The sequence below is a fragment of the Sus scrofa genome, chromosome 4, assembly GCF_054392235.1.
Source record: "Sus scrofa isolate SSC_HxYL_T2T_F1_AM1 chromosome 4, Sscrofa_HxYL_maternal_Yorkshire_Landrace_v2.0, whole genome shotgun sequence".
In the NCBI taxonomy this organism is placed as follows: domain Eukaryota; kingdom Metazoa; phylum Chordata; class Mammalia; order Artiodactyla; family Suidae; genus Sus; species Sus scrofa.
The window spans coordinates 23,007,862-23,023,408 of NC_139386.1; the positions used below are offsets into that span (position 1 = coordinate 23,007,862).

Sequence of the window (15,547 nt, forward strand, 5' to 3'; positions counted from 1 at the left end):
TCTCCCCAGCTCAGAAAACCATAGCAACCTCAGTCTGTACTTCTCCAACTTAGGACAGAGTTCAAGTTGTTCTCCTCCAGCCCCCTTGCCATCAGATGCATGGGAAGCCCTGACCACCAGCTAGGTGTCCTAAGATTTCTTCACGTCCTAGAAAAAGGGCGGGGGAGGGAACGCGCACGCACACTCACACACACACACACACACACACACTGCGTCGTTTAATTGGAAGCAAGAAGGGAAAGTAAAAACCGAAAAGGTAAACACTTTCAGAGTTCTTTTGATTGTTCAGGAGGAGCATCTCTGAGTGTTTGGGGACCGTCGGTTGGGCCGCCACGCACTAGCCCCCACCTGATCCCCCTCCCACCTCCCCCCAAGGTAGGTCCTCCTCTTTATCACATTATTCCTAAAGCTTGCGGATTTTTTCTCCTTTTCCAGCCCGCACGTTCCCACATGGGGGGTGGGGGAAGAGGAGGGGGGAGAGGCGGGGCGGGAAGGTAGCCGGGTCCCTGAACCGCGCAGTTCTCATTCGCCGCGCTCGGACTCGGGCGAAGTTCTCGCGCAGCCGGCTGGCCGCGGCCGGGGCCGGTCCGGGCGGGCGGCGGCGGCTGGTGCTCGGAGCCGGGCGGGGCGGCGGCGGCGGCGGCGGCGGCGGCAGCGCGGGGACGCGCGCTGTCTCTTTAAGGGAGCTCGGTCTGGGGTGGCGCTTTCCTCCGCGAAGGCTCCTTTGATATTAATAGTGTTGGTGTCTTGAAACTGACGTAATGCGCGGAGACTGAGGTCCTGACAAGCGATAACATTTCTGATAAAGACCCGATCTCACTGCAATCTCAAACGTCCTCTTTTTTGGTGCTGCTCCTTTCTCCAGACTCCGCGTCCTCTCGACCGCTCTCTCGCCTTCCTATTTTTTTTTTTTTAAACAAAAAACAACACCCCCTCCCCTCTCCCACCCGGCACCGGGCACATCCTTGCTCTATTTCCTTTCTCTTTCTCTCTCAATCTCTCTCTCTCTCTCCTTTTTTATTAAGGGGGGGGGAGGGAAGAAAAAGGGGGGGAGGCAGGAAAGACCTTTTTCTCTCCCCCCCCCGCCCCAATAATCCAAGATCAACTCTGCAAACAACAGAAGACGGTTCATGGCTCTGGCCGCCGCGCCACCATCTTTCGGGCTGCCGAGGGTGTTCTTGACGATTAATCAACAGGTAAGGAGGGGAGGCCCGGGCGGGCCGCGGGGCTGGGGGCCGCGGGGGGTTCGGGAGGCACGGGAGCCCCTCGGCCGGGCCTGGGGAACCGCGACGCTAGCGCTGCGCCCGCGCTTGTGTGCGCAAAATGTGGGCGATCGCGAGCGGGGAGCCCTGGGAATTAAAAGTGACTTTCTTTGAAAAAAAAAAAAAAAAAAAAAAAAGCAGAGGGAGAGTATGCAGAAAGCCAAAGGCAGGCTTCTCGGGTTTCACATGCATTTTCTTTCTTCCTTTTTTCGCGTGTGATTTCTCTCTTTCTTTCTTCCCTTTTGCTCTCTTTTTCCCCCCTTCCTCTCCTCCTTTTGGTGGGTCTAAGGCATCTGAGTCTTAGGAACGAACGACTTCAAACTGCAGTAGTCCCTGGAGTCAGGAGGGTCAAGTTCAGCCGCCGGGGAGGAGGAAAAACAAATCCCCATTTGCCAAAAAAAGAAGTTTCAGGCCGGTGCCCCCTCCCCCTCGCAGCCCCACTCCCCCTCGCTGTCTCTTTCTGGCTGATTTTAATTCTCTTCTACCGGGCGCAGCGAAGGAGCTGGGGGTGGCCGGACCCCAGGGGCCGCCGCCGCCGCTGCAAGTTTTCTGGGGCTCCTGACAAGCGGGGAGCAGACTAGACACCAGCATGCAGAGTAGTAAGTTGTTCGAACTCGGGAGGGCCGGGAGGGTCTCAGAGAGGGGCCTTCGTGTGGTCCCCAAAGAGGGAAAACAGTACAGGACTGGCGTTGGCTTTGAAGAGTTTGCAAAGCCAGGCTTCAAACTTTTTTCCCTTAAAGGCCCAGCTGGGCTGGAGATGGAGGGTGTCGCATCCCCTGATGCACCCGTCTCTGCGCGGCTCAGGGCAGCTCCGCCGTGGGGTATTTGCCCTGTCCGTGCCATGTGGCAGGCCTTGCAGCCAGGGCGCTTCCCGTAGGGGCTGAGGAAGGGGCAGACTTCCTCTGCGGTGCGGATGATGGGCCCAGTGTCGCGGGTCAGCGGACACTGGCCGGTGATTAAATGCCTGACAGCGGTGGGACATCAGGCGGACAGGCGCTCTGCCTTCTGTCTAGTTCCTGTTTGGGTTCTAGAGAAACGCATCCTTGAAAGGCCAAGGCAAACACCGCTGTCCCTTCAAATAACTCCAGGATTGTAAGACCCCATGAATAATTTGAGGGTGAGGTCGAGGTGGGAGCCTTTTGAAGTGCAAAACTGTTTTTGTGGCTGGGAAAGCTTTTTTGTTAGTACCTGTGTGAGATGGTGGTGTTTCCCCTTTTCTCTGGGGAAAGTCAGTAACTGTTTTATGGCCCTAAGACTAACAATTTAAGTTAGAGGGCGAGAGGGACTGGTGAGTTTCAGAGGGAATCTTGGACTTATTAAATTTTAGGTCTTGCTTTACTTCCTCATGTCTTTTTAGGCCTCAGAATTGATTCCATGAAAGTTTTTGAGTAAGAGCGATGGATCTTAATGATGAATCAAAATTATGATAGAATATTCATCCTTATCCTATTTTGGAAAATCACGGCTAGAGTTTTAAGTGAGGTAAGTGAAGTGAGAGGCTGAGCGGAGAAGTGAAATCGCAGACCAGTTAGGCCGATTCATTGGACTTTTGTAGATTCATTGAACTTCTGTAAACGCAGCACCAGGTGAACAGGAAAGGGTTTGAGAGTGACAATAAATTCAAAGGGAAAATACAGATAGGGCCTGGGACAAAATTACCAAGAAATTATAACGTTAGGCCTGGTCGTTGGCTTACCATTTGATTGTTTAAAGCAAAAATAAAATAGGAACCTTCTAACCACGTTTTAGAACCCTCCAGCTCTTAAGGTAAAACCTATGCATCTTGCTGGCATCATGTTACTTTCCTGCTGGTTTTAGGAAAAGTTGATCATTTAGAAAAGTCTGCCAGAGTTAAAAATGCATGGGGCAGTGAAGGAAAGTCATGCAGGCGGCCAGTTCTTGACGTGGACAAAATGAGAATGAAAGTTTCTGAGCTCAGTGTTGTAAAGTTTCTTGCGTGCTACTCATTTGCTTAGACCGCTTTCTCAGATATTCCACCGGTGCATGTATAAAAGCAAACTAGCTCAAAAATGGTGTGGGCTTTTTTTTCTTTCCCCAAGTATGCCAGGGTTGTGAATAAGTACAGGGTTTGTATGGGAAGATGAAGCGTTTCCTGTAAATTGTGATGCTGACAGGACAGTCTGGAAATGATACCAACTTTTTGATGATTTTTTTTTTTTTTTACCTTTAAGTGAAAGTTTATTAATGACGTGCTTCATCTTAACAAGTCAAATATATCGTTCTTCGAGCTTCTCACTCCTCAGATTTCATAACTTCCTTTTAAAGCTGTACCCTTGGATGAAAACTCTCTAGATTCAGTTCAATGTACAGGGCTACCAACGTGCTAAGGTTTGCCGATTATTTCTGGATATTAGTAATGTGAAAATAAAAGTCCTGAAGGGGAAACAGAGTTTTAGTGCCAGCATTATGACTTGATTTCTCCAAATGCAAGGCATTCCCAAGCTTTCTCAATACTCGGCTGGCAAAGTATTCTTTGCCATCATCGGCGAGCTGATGTTTATGGCTTCCTGATAAATCTGTTATATGTGTAGGATACTTTTCCATAGGTAGGAACTAAGCCTGACGCTCTCCAAATAAATGGTGGGACATATAGCAAGTTCCTTACAAAAAAGTTAGTCACTCCTTTGAATTTTAGACACTGTCAGGGTCTTTGCTGCTTTTTAGATTTTTGTCCTTTGTCTCTTAAAGGTAACATTAAAAGAAGGAGAAAAGTGTTGTAGTAACTGTGAAGTCTGGCTTGATTTTAGAGCTCAGCATTTTGAAGCGTAGTATTTTAAAGGATTTTATAAAATTTTCTACGTGCTTGCTTAAAAATAGGTTACAGTCGGTGTGAGTGTGCTCGTCATAAGTGAGTTACACATGGCCCTACCATATTTTCAGTATTATTTTTACTTTTCTTTTAAGTCACATACCACTCCTGAGTTTACTCTGATTTCCTCAGGGTAGATCTTGCTAATACACACAAGGAAATCTTCATTCATAAGGAAAAGCTTCAAAGCAGGGAAATGAATGCATCTGTGAAAAAGCTGCTTTTTAAGATTCTAGTATTTCAGTGATGTTTCTATTATTGTTGTTATTATTTGTGATGTGTGTGGTGTGTGGGGGGGTTGAGGGGAAGAGAGAAAGAGAGAGACAAGAAATACAGACCATAATTTCAACTAATGACCCCCATATTTGTATTAAATACCATAGGGGGTTCAGTTTTAATAAACTCTTGTCTTACCTTCTTTGTTGAAGTAAAGAAACATTATTGAAAGTTTTCGAAGGGCTTGTAGCAAGTGAATATTGAGCTAGAACTTTATTTTGCATTTGAAATTAGCACAGGTATTGCTAACCCGCCTTTAAATGCTTTTTATAATACATGTATGTAAACGTTATTTTTTTTTTTACTTCAGTACCCCTTTTGATGGCAAACAGTAATGTAATATATTATGTGTATTGTGTGTAAAGCAAAACAGACTTTAAGAAAGTTAAAGTCAGGTGTTTATAATTGATTTAAAGGGAAAATTATTTTTGTAATAAGTGATGCACTTAAACTGAAATGACTGGTGCACATTAAAACACATTCTTATTAAGATATCCTCTGGTGTGTAAAATGCAGCCATTCATTCAACAGGCTGACAACTTTCCACTTGGTATTTACCTTTGCTTAATTTAGTTTCTGCAGGACAGCTAGTGTGGTAGTCTGCATCTGTTTTTGGCAGGCGTAGAAAACTATAAACTCAGACAGTTCTGTCCCAAATATTGCAGCTCACAAGTTACAATCAATTTGATAAAAACAGGCAAGTTTTATGGACTTGCTTTCTGTTGTTCATCCCTTGTCAAGCTTTCAGGTAACAGAAGTTTCTTTCTCTTCCCCTTTTGCTGGTTATAAGTACTAATACCCTTGATAACTAATTCTGAGTCTTGTGTACTCAGCTTCCTTCTTTTTTGTTTATTGAAATTTGGGGAAATTAATGACAGCATGTCTAGACTTGGTTTTACTTTGATTGTCTCTCTGTGTGATAACTACCTTCATCTTTTGGTACCACCATACAGAATGAAGTGAATTCTTTGTTACATTACTAGTTATGATTTATGGAATTGTAGGGTTCCTCCTTAGATTAAAATATGAAGAAACTCTTACAGCCTTTATCAAGTTGAAATTCAATCTGATTCTCTAAGGACTTGTAATCATCATGTATAGAGAATACTAATGCACTTTGCGATTCTCTTATGTTGAAGAAAATTGGGCAGAGTTTTTTTATAATTATCAAAAGTATTTATCGCCCAAAAGCTTTAACCAGTGGATTAATGTAAATATGTTAAAATACCAAATGGTACTTTATACCCTGCTCAGTAGCAAATAGTGTTGTGGGGGAATAACCACTTTTAAAAACTTATCCTCGGGTGCAAGTGGGTCTTAAGCCATTTGCTTATTTGTAGAGGATATTCTATTAATTATATATGTCCTTTACAAATAATGTCTGTAATGTTGCTATTGTGGTCACCTTTAGAGTTGTCCTCTACTCAGTGGTCCTCGGATCCCTGGGAATGGACTTCATTGGCCTTTGATTTGGTTTTCTGTTGGGTATAAGAATGTAGAACTTGGTTTAGATTAGAGAGAGAGATTTGGGCTTAAGGAAACCTCTTTGCTGAATTTGCAGAAGGATCTATGGATGAAAATGATTTGAATGGTTAAGAGTTAGATGAAGCAGCTTGGCTGGTCGCTGTAGCCGTAGTAACTGTTATAGCAGCAGTGTCTACTTTTTGTCATCAAACTTTTTTTTTTTCCCCCTAAGAGCACAAATCCAAGTAGCAAAAACGAAGATGAAATTATCTACGTACTTCATATTGGAAGCATCGGTGGGAATCATTTTCAGATTCAAAGCTATGATTGAAATACAAATAACATCAAAACACCCCAAGGAAAGACATGAGGGATACGCTTTTCATTCCTCAGTATGTTTCATTAAAAATCAGAAAGAGAACTTTTAATTTTTAAAATGTTTCTAGCTCTTTAAAAACCTGCAGTAAATACTTTACAAGTAGCTAGACACCTTCCCTGGTGGTTTAGTTTATACAAGCAGGAAACTTTCTCTCCTACTCTTTCTCTCTCTCTTTCTTGTTTTCTTTAAACCAACTGACGTAATGCCAAACTTTGCTTTAAAAGAACAGACAGAAGTAATTGGTAGCTTTTAACTTTTAATAATGTTCTGGATTGGTTTTAGTGGCCAAAATGCCATTAAAAAAAAAAGTTCAAGTAAGAACGGGCTTGTGGCCTGAGGAAGAAAGGCTCTGTTGATGCAGTTATTTTTATTCTGTTTTTCAATCTGTTATTAAAAATCTTTCCTGCTGAGCCCTGCTGGATTTCTCCAATTGCTGTCTGTGATGGCTGGTGCATTTCAGGTTACCGTAACTTAAACAGTTTTTGGGTTTGGGGGGAGAGTGTATATTTGTGTTGCATTGTTTCTTTCTTATTTGGGAGGGGGAGAATTTGTTTTTGTTTCATTTGAGATGAATTAATGAAGATTATCAATGGCGACAGGTCAATGAATATGTTTAAATAAAGAATGCTACACCTGTTAGCGAGAGTCTGAAATGTGGAAGTTTAATTGTGACATTAATCATTTTTATGTGCAGAGGAAGGAAAATAGATGAAACTTTACAAAAATATATTTTTAGATTGAAAGCGTTAATTTTAAGGGTCAGTTTTTACGGGCGTTTTTTTTCTCACAATTTTAGATGATAGTTTTTAACCCTATTATCACAGTGGTTTTAGTTTTCTTTTCTTTTCTTTTCTTTTCTTTTCTTTTCTTCTCTTTTCTTTTCTTCTCTTTTCTTCTCTTCTCTTTTCTTTTCTTTTCTTTCTAATAGTCAGTTTCTCTCCTCCTGTTCTTACATAGGCAAACAGAACTTTCTCTGGTTGCGAGAAATCCTGGTGATGTTGGTGGACATCACGGCATCTCCAGAAGCTGGCAAGTAGGAAAATCTTTTCAGAGGGCAAAAAGATTTGTGCCAGTTTTTCCTTTCTTGGGGAAAGATACTCCACCCAGAAATGAGGCCCTCCACCCCATCTGGTGGGCCAGAACCCACTATCGACATTTCTAGGAGGAGTTGTTCATAAGGTTTAAATATTACGGTTACTTGTCTTAGTTTAAATCTTATGGTTCCTTGACTTGGATTTTGCTTTTAAGCCCAAATTTGTTCTGAGGGCTTTATTTTATTTTATTTTTTTCTTTTACACAGAGTGTGTTTTAGTAATAATACATCCTGAAAATGAGGTGTCATGCAGATACCTTAAAATGTCCTTTAAGGCATTGGTCGTCATCATAAAAAAGCATTCCGTCTGTTCAGGGACGTTGAAGAGTTCTCTGCATAGAAACTTGATGGTTTTGATTTACCTTACGTGTTTCTCTCTCTCTCTCTCTTTTTTTTTTCTTGTGAAAACTACAGACTTCAGTTCAAATCAGAGGCATTCTTTCTTTACCCACCGCTCCTTTACATAAGGATTTGTCTGGAAAAACTTTAGAAACTCAAGCTACACTTTGTTCGCATCAGTGTAGCAAGAGTCTCTTACACGATGTCTTGCTTTATTTTAATTTCACAAAGTTTTCAAACGAAACTCTCAAGTGATGGGTGTCTCTGTCATTCCATTTTTATTTCATGGTTGTTGGTTTATTACTGCAAAACTGAGGGAACAGTACTGAAGTTTGGCAAGAAGGAAAAAAAGGGAGGGAGGTGTTTGGAGCTGCCGTCCCTTAATATCAGCAGTTTGTTTACTGTCGACTGGTGGGGAGGGGTTGGGGAGGCTTTGTGGAAGATGATATAAAAAAAATTCCATCAGCTGCACATATGATCCCCTCCCCTTAAGGTTTACTTAAACAATATGTTTCGGTTTTGCCTCAAACCATTCTGCACCACTTCTCCTCCAAGAATCCACCACTAGCTTGGTTCCTGAGCGATTAAGGATGACACTTTGTGTTCTATAATGAACTGCAGTATTGTTTGAGCAAAGGTAACTTCTTTTGATATGTGGGATTTTTTGATAACTAGTAGTAGGATATCTGTAGTATGGGATGTCTAGCATTGAGAATGCCTGCAAATGCTCGAAGTATCCATGGTATGTTTAAGTTACTGCTGATCTGTGTGTATGCTCTTGTAGGTGTGTTTTACGTACACAGTGTATGTGGATTGATAATATGTAGATGTAGATACACTTTGATGAAGCCATCTACTTTGCTAAACAATCAACTCCATGCTTTCAACCATGACTCTTTTAAGGAGCTACCTGACCTACTTTATAAAGTCCAGAAGTTCGAAATGAGTGTGGAGTTTAAACATAATGAAGCCATCATGATCATAATACTTATACCTATGCTGAATTTACTAAGAAGTTTTAAAAATGACCAAACACTAAAAATTAAAATGCCGCCTTTCAGTGTATTTTAAGAAATGCTTCTGCAGATAATGTTTTTAAAGTCCTAAATTTCTGTTGAGAGGAACAGTTAAGTGACGGTGCTGTTTCTGAATGTATCTTTTTATGGGATAGCACTTTATAGTTTACAGTTCTGTCATCTCAAAACGTTATGCAGAAATAATATGGAACATGTAAAGACTTTGTACTATGATCCCATACGTTTTTCCCTAGGGTGATGGATTCTGTGCGTCACCCAAATGTGATGCTATTTGCCAGGCTTGTAATACTGGTTTTGAGGGTTGTATGTCCTATTTCATCAGGCAATACAGTACAACAACTTTGGTATCTAGGTAATTGACACAGTCAAAATAGGTTCTGGAAAATGTTCTAAATAATACTTTTAAGTAAGTCAGAAGTTAATGTATATTAAATTTATTTAACACTTGAATAAACAAATGACTCACTGTCAGCTATTTAAGCTTTCTATAATAGGTAGTGTTAGAGGAAAATATGCAAATGTCCATAGTTTATTTTCTGATTCTTTTTTCCTTTATTCGATGGGAGCATGGTTCTCTTAATCGCTTTATCTGTTAATTATCTGTATTCATGATAGTGAGGAGTATAGTATTATAAAGCAGAATAAATATGTTCATATTATCTACTGTATATGTCCCAAACGTTAAAAACGTTAATATTATATTATTAAATTGAGTGTTATCATAGCAAAGAATGAACCCAATATAGCAGGACAGATATATCACAACTGCGACTTAGACGTTAAATAGATTTAGCTGTAGAAAAAAAGAGACAAAAAAAGGTTTTGCCTCAGAGCTTTTTTACTTATAGAATTTGGACGGAATTTATGTAGCTTACAAATCAACAAACGTTTTCACTCTAACATGTTTCTTGATTAGATTCTCCAGTATGGCTTTCAGTGAATCCTTGTGAATCATTATTTCTGTGTCTCCTTATTGAGGCATGTATTATATCTGAGAGCAGATACATCTATAAATAGTGTAAATATATACGGCAGAAGTTAGTTTGTGGAATCTAATTTCTCTATTACATGACACACTTCATGTGCAAAGGGATCAAGCATTACTAATCTATTTTAGCTTTATTTTTTTCCTGAGCTGTGCACAAGTGCAGCATATGATGTGTGACTTCATATTAACTTGGTGCATACATGTACGTGCACATATCTATATTCTCACTCAGACAGAATGCCTTTACATTACAGGCACCGAATGGAATTTTAACGTATTACATATATTTTTTTGAAATGACTTTCGTCTTTGTAATAGCCATTTGAATTACTTAATGCATCCCAACACCTATTTGAGGGTTAATTTAAACATAATTTGGGTTCTGAAATGAGAGCAAGATTGGCAAAGCAAATTAAAACAAATTTCTACTTATGGCTTCTTTGTGATGTCAATATCCACATAGCTTTAGCTTTGAAAGATGTAGAAATAAATATATCAGCCTGTTTTTTTTTCTCAATACTACTTAGTTCCGAACATGTAAAAGTTCCTAAAAGAGATTTTGGCATTTGTTTCTGCTTTACTTTTTTGATGCCATTAAATATTTTTGTGGGATTCTAGCTCACTTTAATTTTCTAAAATGACATTCAACTGGTGGAAGATTGGCCTCACGTGTGTGTGTGTGTATGCACATATGTATTACATTTAATCAAGGCCCATGTTACTAAATTTTCTCAATACATCTTAGTCTGATTGTTGAATGATTAATAATTCTTTACCATTTATTTATATATGTACCTTTGATATTGTTTAACATCATGTATTTTTCTGTATTTGGCTGCTAAAATTCTGTTAATAAATTGATTAAACTATAAATTGAAAATCCACAAATGATTACGTTTAATGCTATCTTTAACTTATTATTGGAAGTATAGTCTTTTTAAAGATTATTGCAAATTTTGAGCCTCAGTTTTGCAAACTCAGGTACGTTTGTTTTAGAAGCTAACCTTAGGTACAAGTGGCCAGTGTAAGCAATTATACACTTAAGTAATGAGTAATATGAAACCTCATTTTCTGTAATTTATAAGCAGATAGTAAGAGATGTTTCACTTTTGCATTTAGAATGAGTTTGCATTGCAGTCATTGGATGCAAGATGTGGTAAATTACTTAAAGAAACTATGTCATCTAAACCTCAGTTACAATGAACTGTTTATTTTACTCTCTGTCCCATCAGTGTTTATTCTACTTTGAAATGTCCCGTTCTGAAGACAATTTATGTTGTTGAAAGAGCGCCCTCATTATTTACATTTTCCTTTTTCTTTGTACTTTGATAAGCTTTGAGTAAGAAAGCTGTCACTCAAGATTTCAGGCCAATAGTAAAAATCATAAAGTACACATTTTCTGTGTAAATGTTTGTGCATGATCTTGCATGTTCACTTTTGCCAAACATTTAACTCTTTAGTGTTCCACATATTTGTGTACACTATGTACACACCTGTCTTTTACTTTTTGCTCCCAGGATAGCTCACCGTGTCATTGTTAACGTTTGATTATATGTATGCACACCCGTCTCTTTCCCTGAAGAATTCCATATATCACTGGCCATTATAAAAATTAAAAAGTGAGACACGTGATGATTAGAAATGGAAAGTGGGGGTGGTAGATTAGTGTAAGCAGGTTCCTTTGCTTTTTGTTTTTCCCATTGTTTGCTTCCTATTTTAAAAGATTGATGTATGCATATATCTGAACAGAAGGGGGACTTGGATGCTGTGCAGTCCATTATAGCATAAGGGCCTATTGCTCTCTCTGGCTTTCCTTATTGATATATTTTTGACATGGAAAGCTCTGACCTCTTTGCCTGCGGTACTTGGGAATGTTAGGTAAACTCCTTTGGGGTCCTACTCATCAGTTCGGGCTCTGTGTGACAAAAAGCATCCTCTAGCTTCTGGTGTGCTACTGTGCTGTTTCCCTTCAGGAATGGAAGCCCCGTAAGTTAATTTGGCATTTGAAAGCACAACTAGAATTTTTCCTTTTTGAAAATCCTCTGGATGGTTATGGTTTTCAGAGGAGTAAGCAGGGATCACGGGCAGCATGATGTTGTTTATGTCAGGATGCTAAAGAAAAATTACGCTGAGAGCAAGCATGCTTCCTCTGGATTATCATGCCATGCTTTATTGCTACTGTTCTATTTTTTCTTTTTCTTCTTTGGGATCTAATATTTCAGGATTTGGAGGAATAAGTATTTCTTCTTTCAGTGGAAAAATGTGCCAGCTCTAGGATTTTTACCTCCATTTCTTTAAAATATTTGGGGCAGGGGAGCCACATAGGAAGAGAAGAAGACCTTACATATTGTAAAGTATTAATTTGATTTGATTGTTTGCTGGTGAGCAGGCCTTTGCCATTCCATTTCTGTGAGGAAATGCATCCAAGGAAATTAAATAAAGTTGTGGTATAATTTTGCAACCATCGTAAGCACCAACTGTGACATATTTCTGGCAAAAAAATTAAGACAATTTTAGTTACTCAGTGCTTCCACCAAACTCTGTACTCCAGGTTTATAAATATGAATTTGAGCGTTTGATCATGGAGAATGCTTAAAATGAACGTATCATGATTCAGGGAAGGGAGTACTTAAATTATGCTCACCGTTGATGTGCTTTAAATGTGCAGGAAATAGAATGCCAGGCATCATGTTATCAGCCCTTTGAGATCTTAAGTAAAGAGTTTTACTTGTTTATGGTAGCTTATATTCAGTACCATCAAGCAGAGACTGCTTAACATATTTGCTTGAGCTGAAGTGAAGTTCAATAAATGATTGTATTTCCATCACAGTTTGGGGAATAAGGAGCCCTAGACTGGTAGCCATCTATGAGGGATGGTTCTGAGACTTGGGATTTATAACTGATTTTTAGGAGCCACGGCATAAATACAGTAATAGGTAGAAATCACCTTTGATAAAAGTCAGTTCTGTCTTTCATGTCTAGGAAAATGGAGCAGTGAGTGTTTGCTCTCTGTGTGTTTTGTCTCCAAGCAGAAGAAACTGACAGTTTTATGTTTTAAGTGCCGAAAGTTGTTCTTGGCTCTGTGGTCCCTGAGTTAATCACTGGGATGTTAACTTGATTTTTTGTCTTTAAAAAGTTTTCAAATTTTACAACGAAATATGCTTCCATTATTTCCAAATTGACATCCTGAGTTCTGGGTTGGTTTTTTAGAGAGAGAAATGTTTTCTAAGTTCTCTTGGATTGCTTGAAGTCCATTGATTTTTGAAATATTTAGTTTTGTTTTTTAAGCTTTTCAGAAAGGAGAGGAAATACTTCATCTTTCTAGAGTTTTCTATTTAATGTAGGATCCTCGCTAGCTCCCATAAAATGCAAATTAATTTTGCATTCATTTGGTATTCTTTGTGTGTGTGTTTGTATGTGTGTGTGTAGTATTTTCAGCAACTCATTTCGAAGCATCAGAAATTAGAGAGATCAGTGATTTTAGCTCCCCCGCCACACCTTTCTGTGATAAGATATTTTGGTCATTACTATGGAATCACTGTGGAGAAGTCCTTTCTTATGTCATATGCATACTTTTATTTTTACTTCAAAAAAAGAGTGACGTGGTGTATTTTTTTTGAGGTTAATTGCAAAAATTATGAACGGTGTAAAATGATGTGACATTCGGTTGTTTCTCATTTGCATCCTAGGCAGTTTGTATCCAAAATTTTGAAGGAAAAAGAAAAAAAATATTTTAACCGGCTTTGAAACCAGCCTAAGAGAGTCCTGTGGAGTTTTCCCAAATAAGTAAGAAAATGTGAGCTACTGTCAAGGCATGGGGTTAAAATTAAACTGCATATACAGCAGAGACTTTAACCTGACATACTTTACTCTAAAAATGTTTTAGTATAAAGACACATTTGTCTGGTGTCTCCTGTATATTATTTTTTGCAGACTACTTTGCTTAAAATGATTGGCATCCTTAAACGATAGTTTTATGTGAAACAAATAAGGCTGCTACTATCAAGAAGCAGCAGTTCTGCACATTCATCTTAAAGACGATTTTAAAATATTTTCATTTGAAACAAGTGCATCAGGCCCTAAAGAAACAGATACCTAATTGCAAACTAGTACCCATATCACATCCCCCAGCCAGTCGCTGAAAGTGGAATCGACTCTGAGAAAAGGCCTTATTTTCAATCTCAGTGCAGTGTATTTAATGGTATTTTGGTGTCTCCACTGGTAGAATGTGGACATTTCAACCAACCACCTCCTTGTTTGGCAAACATTTTGCCAAAAATTTTGGTCTGGTGTAATAAAACCCTGTTGTGGAATTAGGCTAATATGATGATTTCAAATCGTGTTGAATGTGTTATTCTGAAAGGACACTTTTAAAAAATTTACCCGTTAGGAATATAATGGAAGAGCCTGGATAGCACTTTTAGATTTAATTCAAAGCCCCAAGGTTCACAGATCCAGAAGGAAAAAAATTCCATAGACATGTCTTCTTTTCCAAATGTAGGAGAAAGTGGGGTTTATTTGCATAAACACCTTTGTACAAATAGTTGGTCAGCTTTATTTTGACAGATAATGATTGTGTAAAAATAGGAGCCAACACTCTGAGAATTTTAGTTTTTAGGTTACATTGATAAAACTGTGTGCAAAAAGAAGCTAAGAAAAAAGCAAATTCCATCTCCTGTCTCAGGTTAGATATAGATTGAACTGCTTAGTTTCTGAGAGAATTTGCCTTGTTCTGTTGCTTGTGCTCTAAAACCCAGCCCCGTCTCCTTTGCTGGTGGGCCCATTTTAACTGTGTGCACGAGCACATAATGTTCTGCTTCCCACGTACATGTGGACACGTGCATCTGGACTTGAGAATATTTTAGCAGTTTTGTTGTTGTTGTTTGTTGTGAAAAAGTAGACCCTGGCCAATTAAACACTTCTTTCCGCAATGGCTGAACTTTCCCTTAATGGTCAGTCTCGCTTCTGCTGCTCAAGTTTAAATTTTGTTTTCCTTTAATTCAAGTTATTGTTCAGAGTGGCCGTAGGTCCTGTTCTGCTTTCAGTGATAGAAAGCACATGAGCTCTACGCATTCTAGCAGAATCATCTTATTTGACAAGGGAGAAAACTGACCATTAAGTGAAATGAATTTTCCACAATCGCACATGATTAAATAAAGGACTGAGCTAGAATTGGTGTTTCATCATCATCCTCATTTATACCTAAAGCACTTGACAATTTTGATATTTGTTGAGAATATCTGCTCATTACATGACAGTAATTAATCTTTGTCTTTCCTTTTGTAGATGAATAGGGGAATAGAATTATTATTAGAATGAGTCTTTGGGAAGTTAATGATCATATAATAAATCAGTTGGTATATTCCATATTATTCTTCTATCAATATCTTATGAAGATATGCAGATCAAATATTTAGTCTAAAAGTTACCCTGGAAGGTTTAAACATACTGCAGAAAGCCTAGGCTTAATGTTTCTTTCACACACCTGAGCAAATAGATACCTCTTTGGGTTTATATATATAAAATCCAGTTGGTACTGAAGAATTGGTTATAAAATGGTCATTAATAAGAACTTAGTTTGTATTATTATTCTCCCTTTAGCTTGACATACCTCCAACATTTATCTATTTTGAGACCAATTAAAAAAAAAAACAGTCCATTGGAATTAAGGATTTTTTAATCTTTCAAGAAACTGGACTTCTCTTTACTCTTAACCCCCCATAAGCCCTTTGGCAGGTTGTAAACTACAGACAGCTTCTGTGATATTAGGCCTGAAATGTGCAATTAGTTATTAAAATGTGGTTGAGAAGCCATTTGTGGCATTTTACATAGACTTCCTCGGCATTTATAAAAACAGATTAACAAAAGAATAATGAAGG

General features: G+C 38.9%; 1 protein-coding gene across 27 annotated transcripts in view; it reads left to right on the top strand.

Annotated features, from left to right (window-relative positions):
• The first annotated feature begins 204 nt into the window (after positions 1-204).
• Positions 205-15,547, top strand: part of TRPS1 (transcriptional repressor GATA binding 1) — a 246,894-nt gene continuing 231,551 nt past the window's right edge. For 3 of the 27 annotated variants that reach the window (XM_021088994.2, XM_085021842.1, XM_085021856.1), the window contains exons 1-3: positions 205-375; positions 1,101-1,196; positions 2,620-2,744. Coding sequence is in view for 1 of the 27 variants with exons in the window: in XM_021089004.2 (XP_020944663.2) it covers positions 1,852-1,861 (10 nt within the window). In the remaining 26 variants the exon portion in view is untranslated. Of the gene's footprint in view, positions 376-679; positions 1,197-1,728; positions 1,862-2,589; positions 2,745-6,337; positions 6,672-8,144; positions 8,281-15,547 lie in introns of those variants that run through there. The other 24 variants (XM_085021833.1, XM_085021845.1, XM_085021851.1 and 21 more) reach the window with 10 other exon arrangements.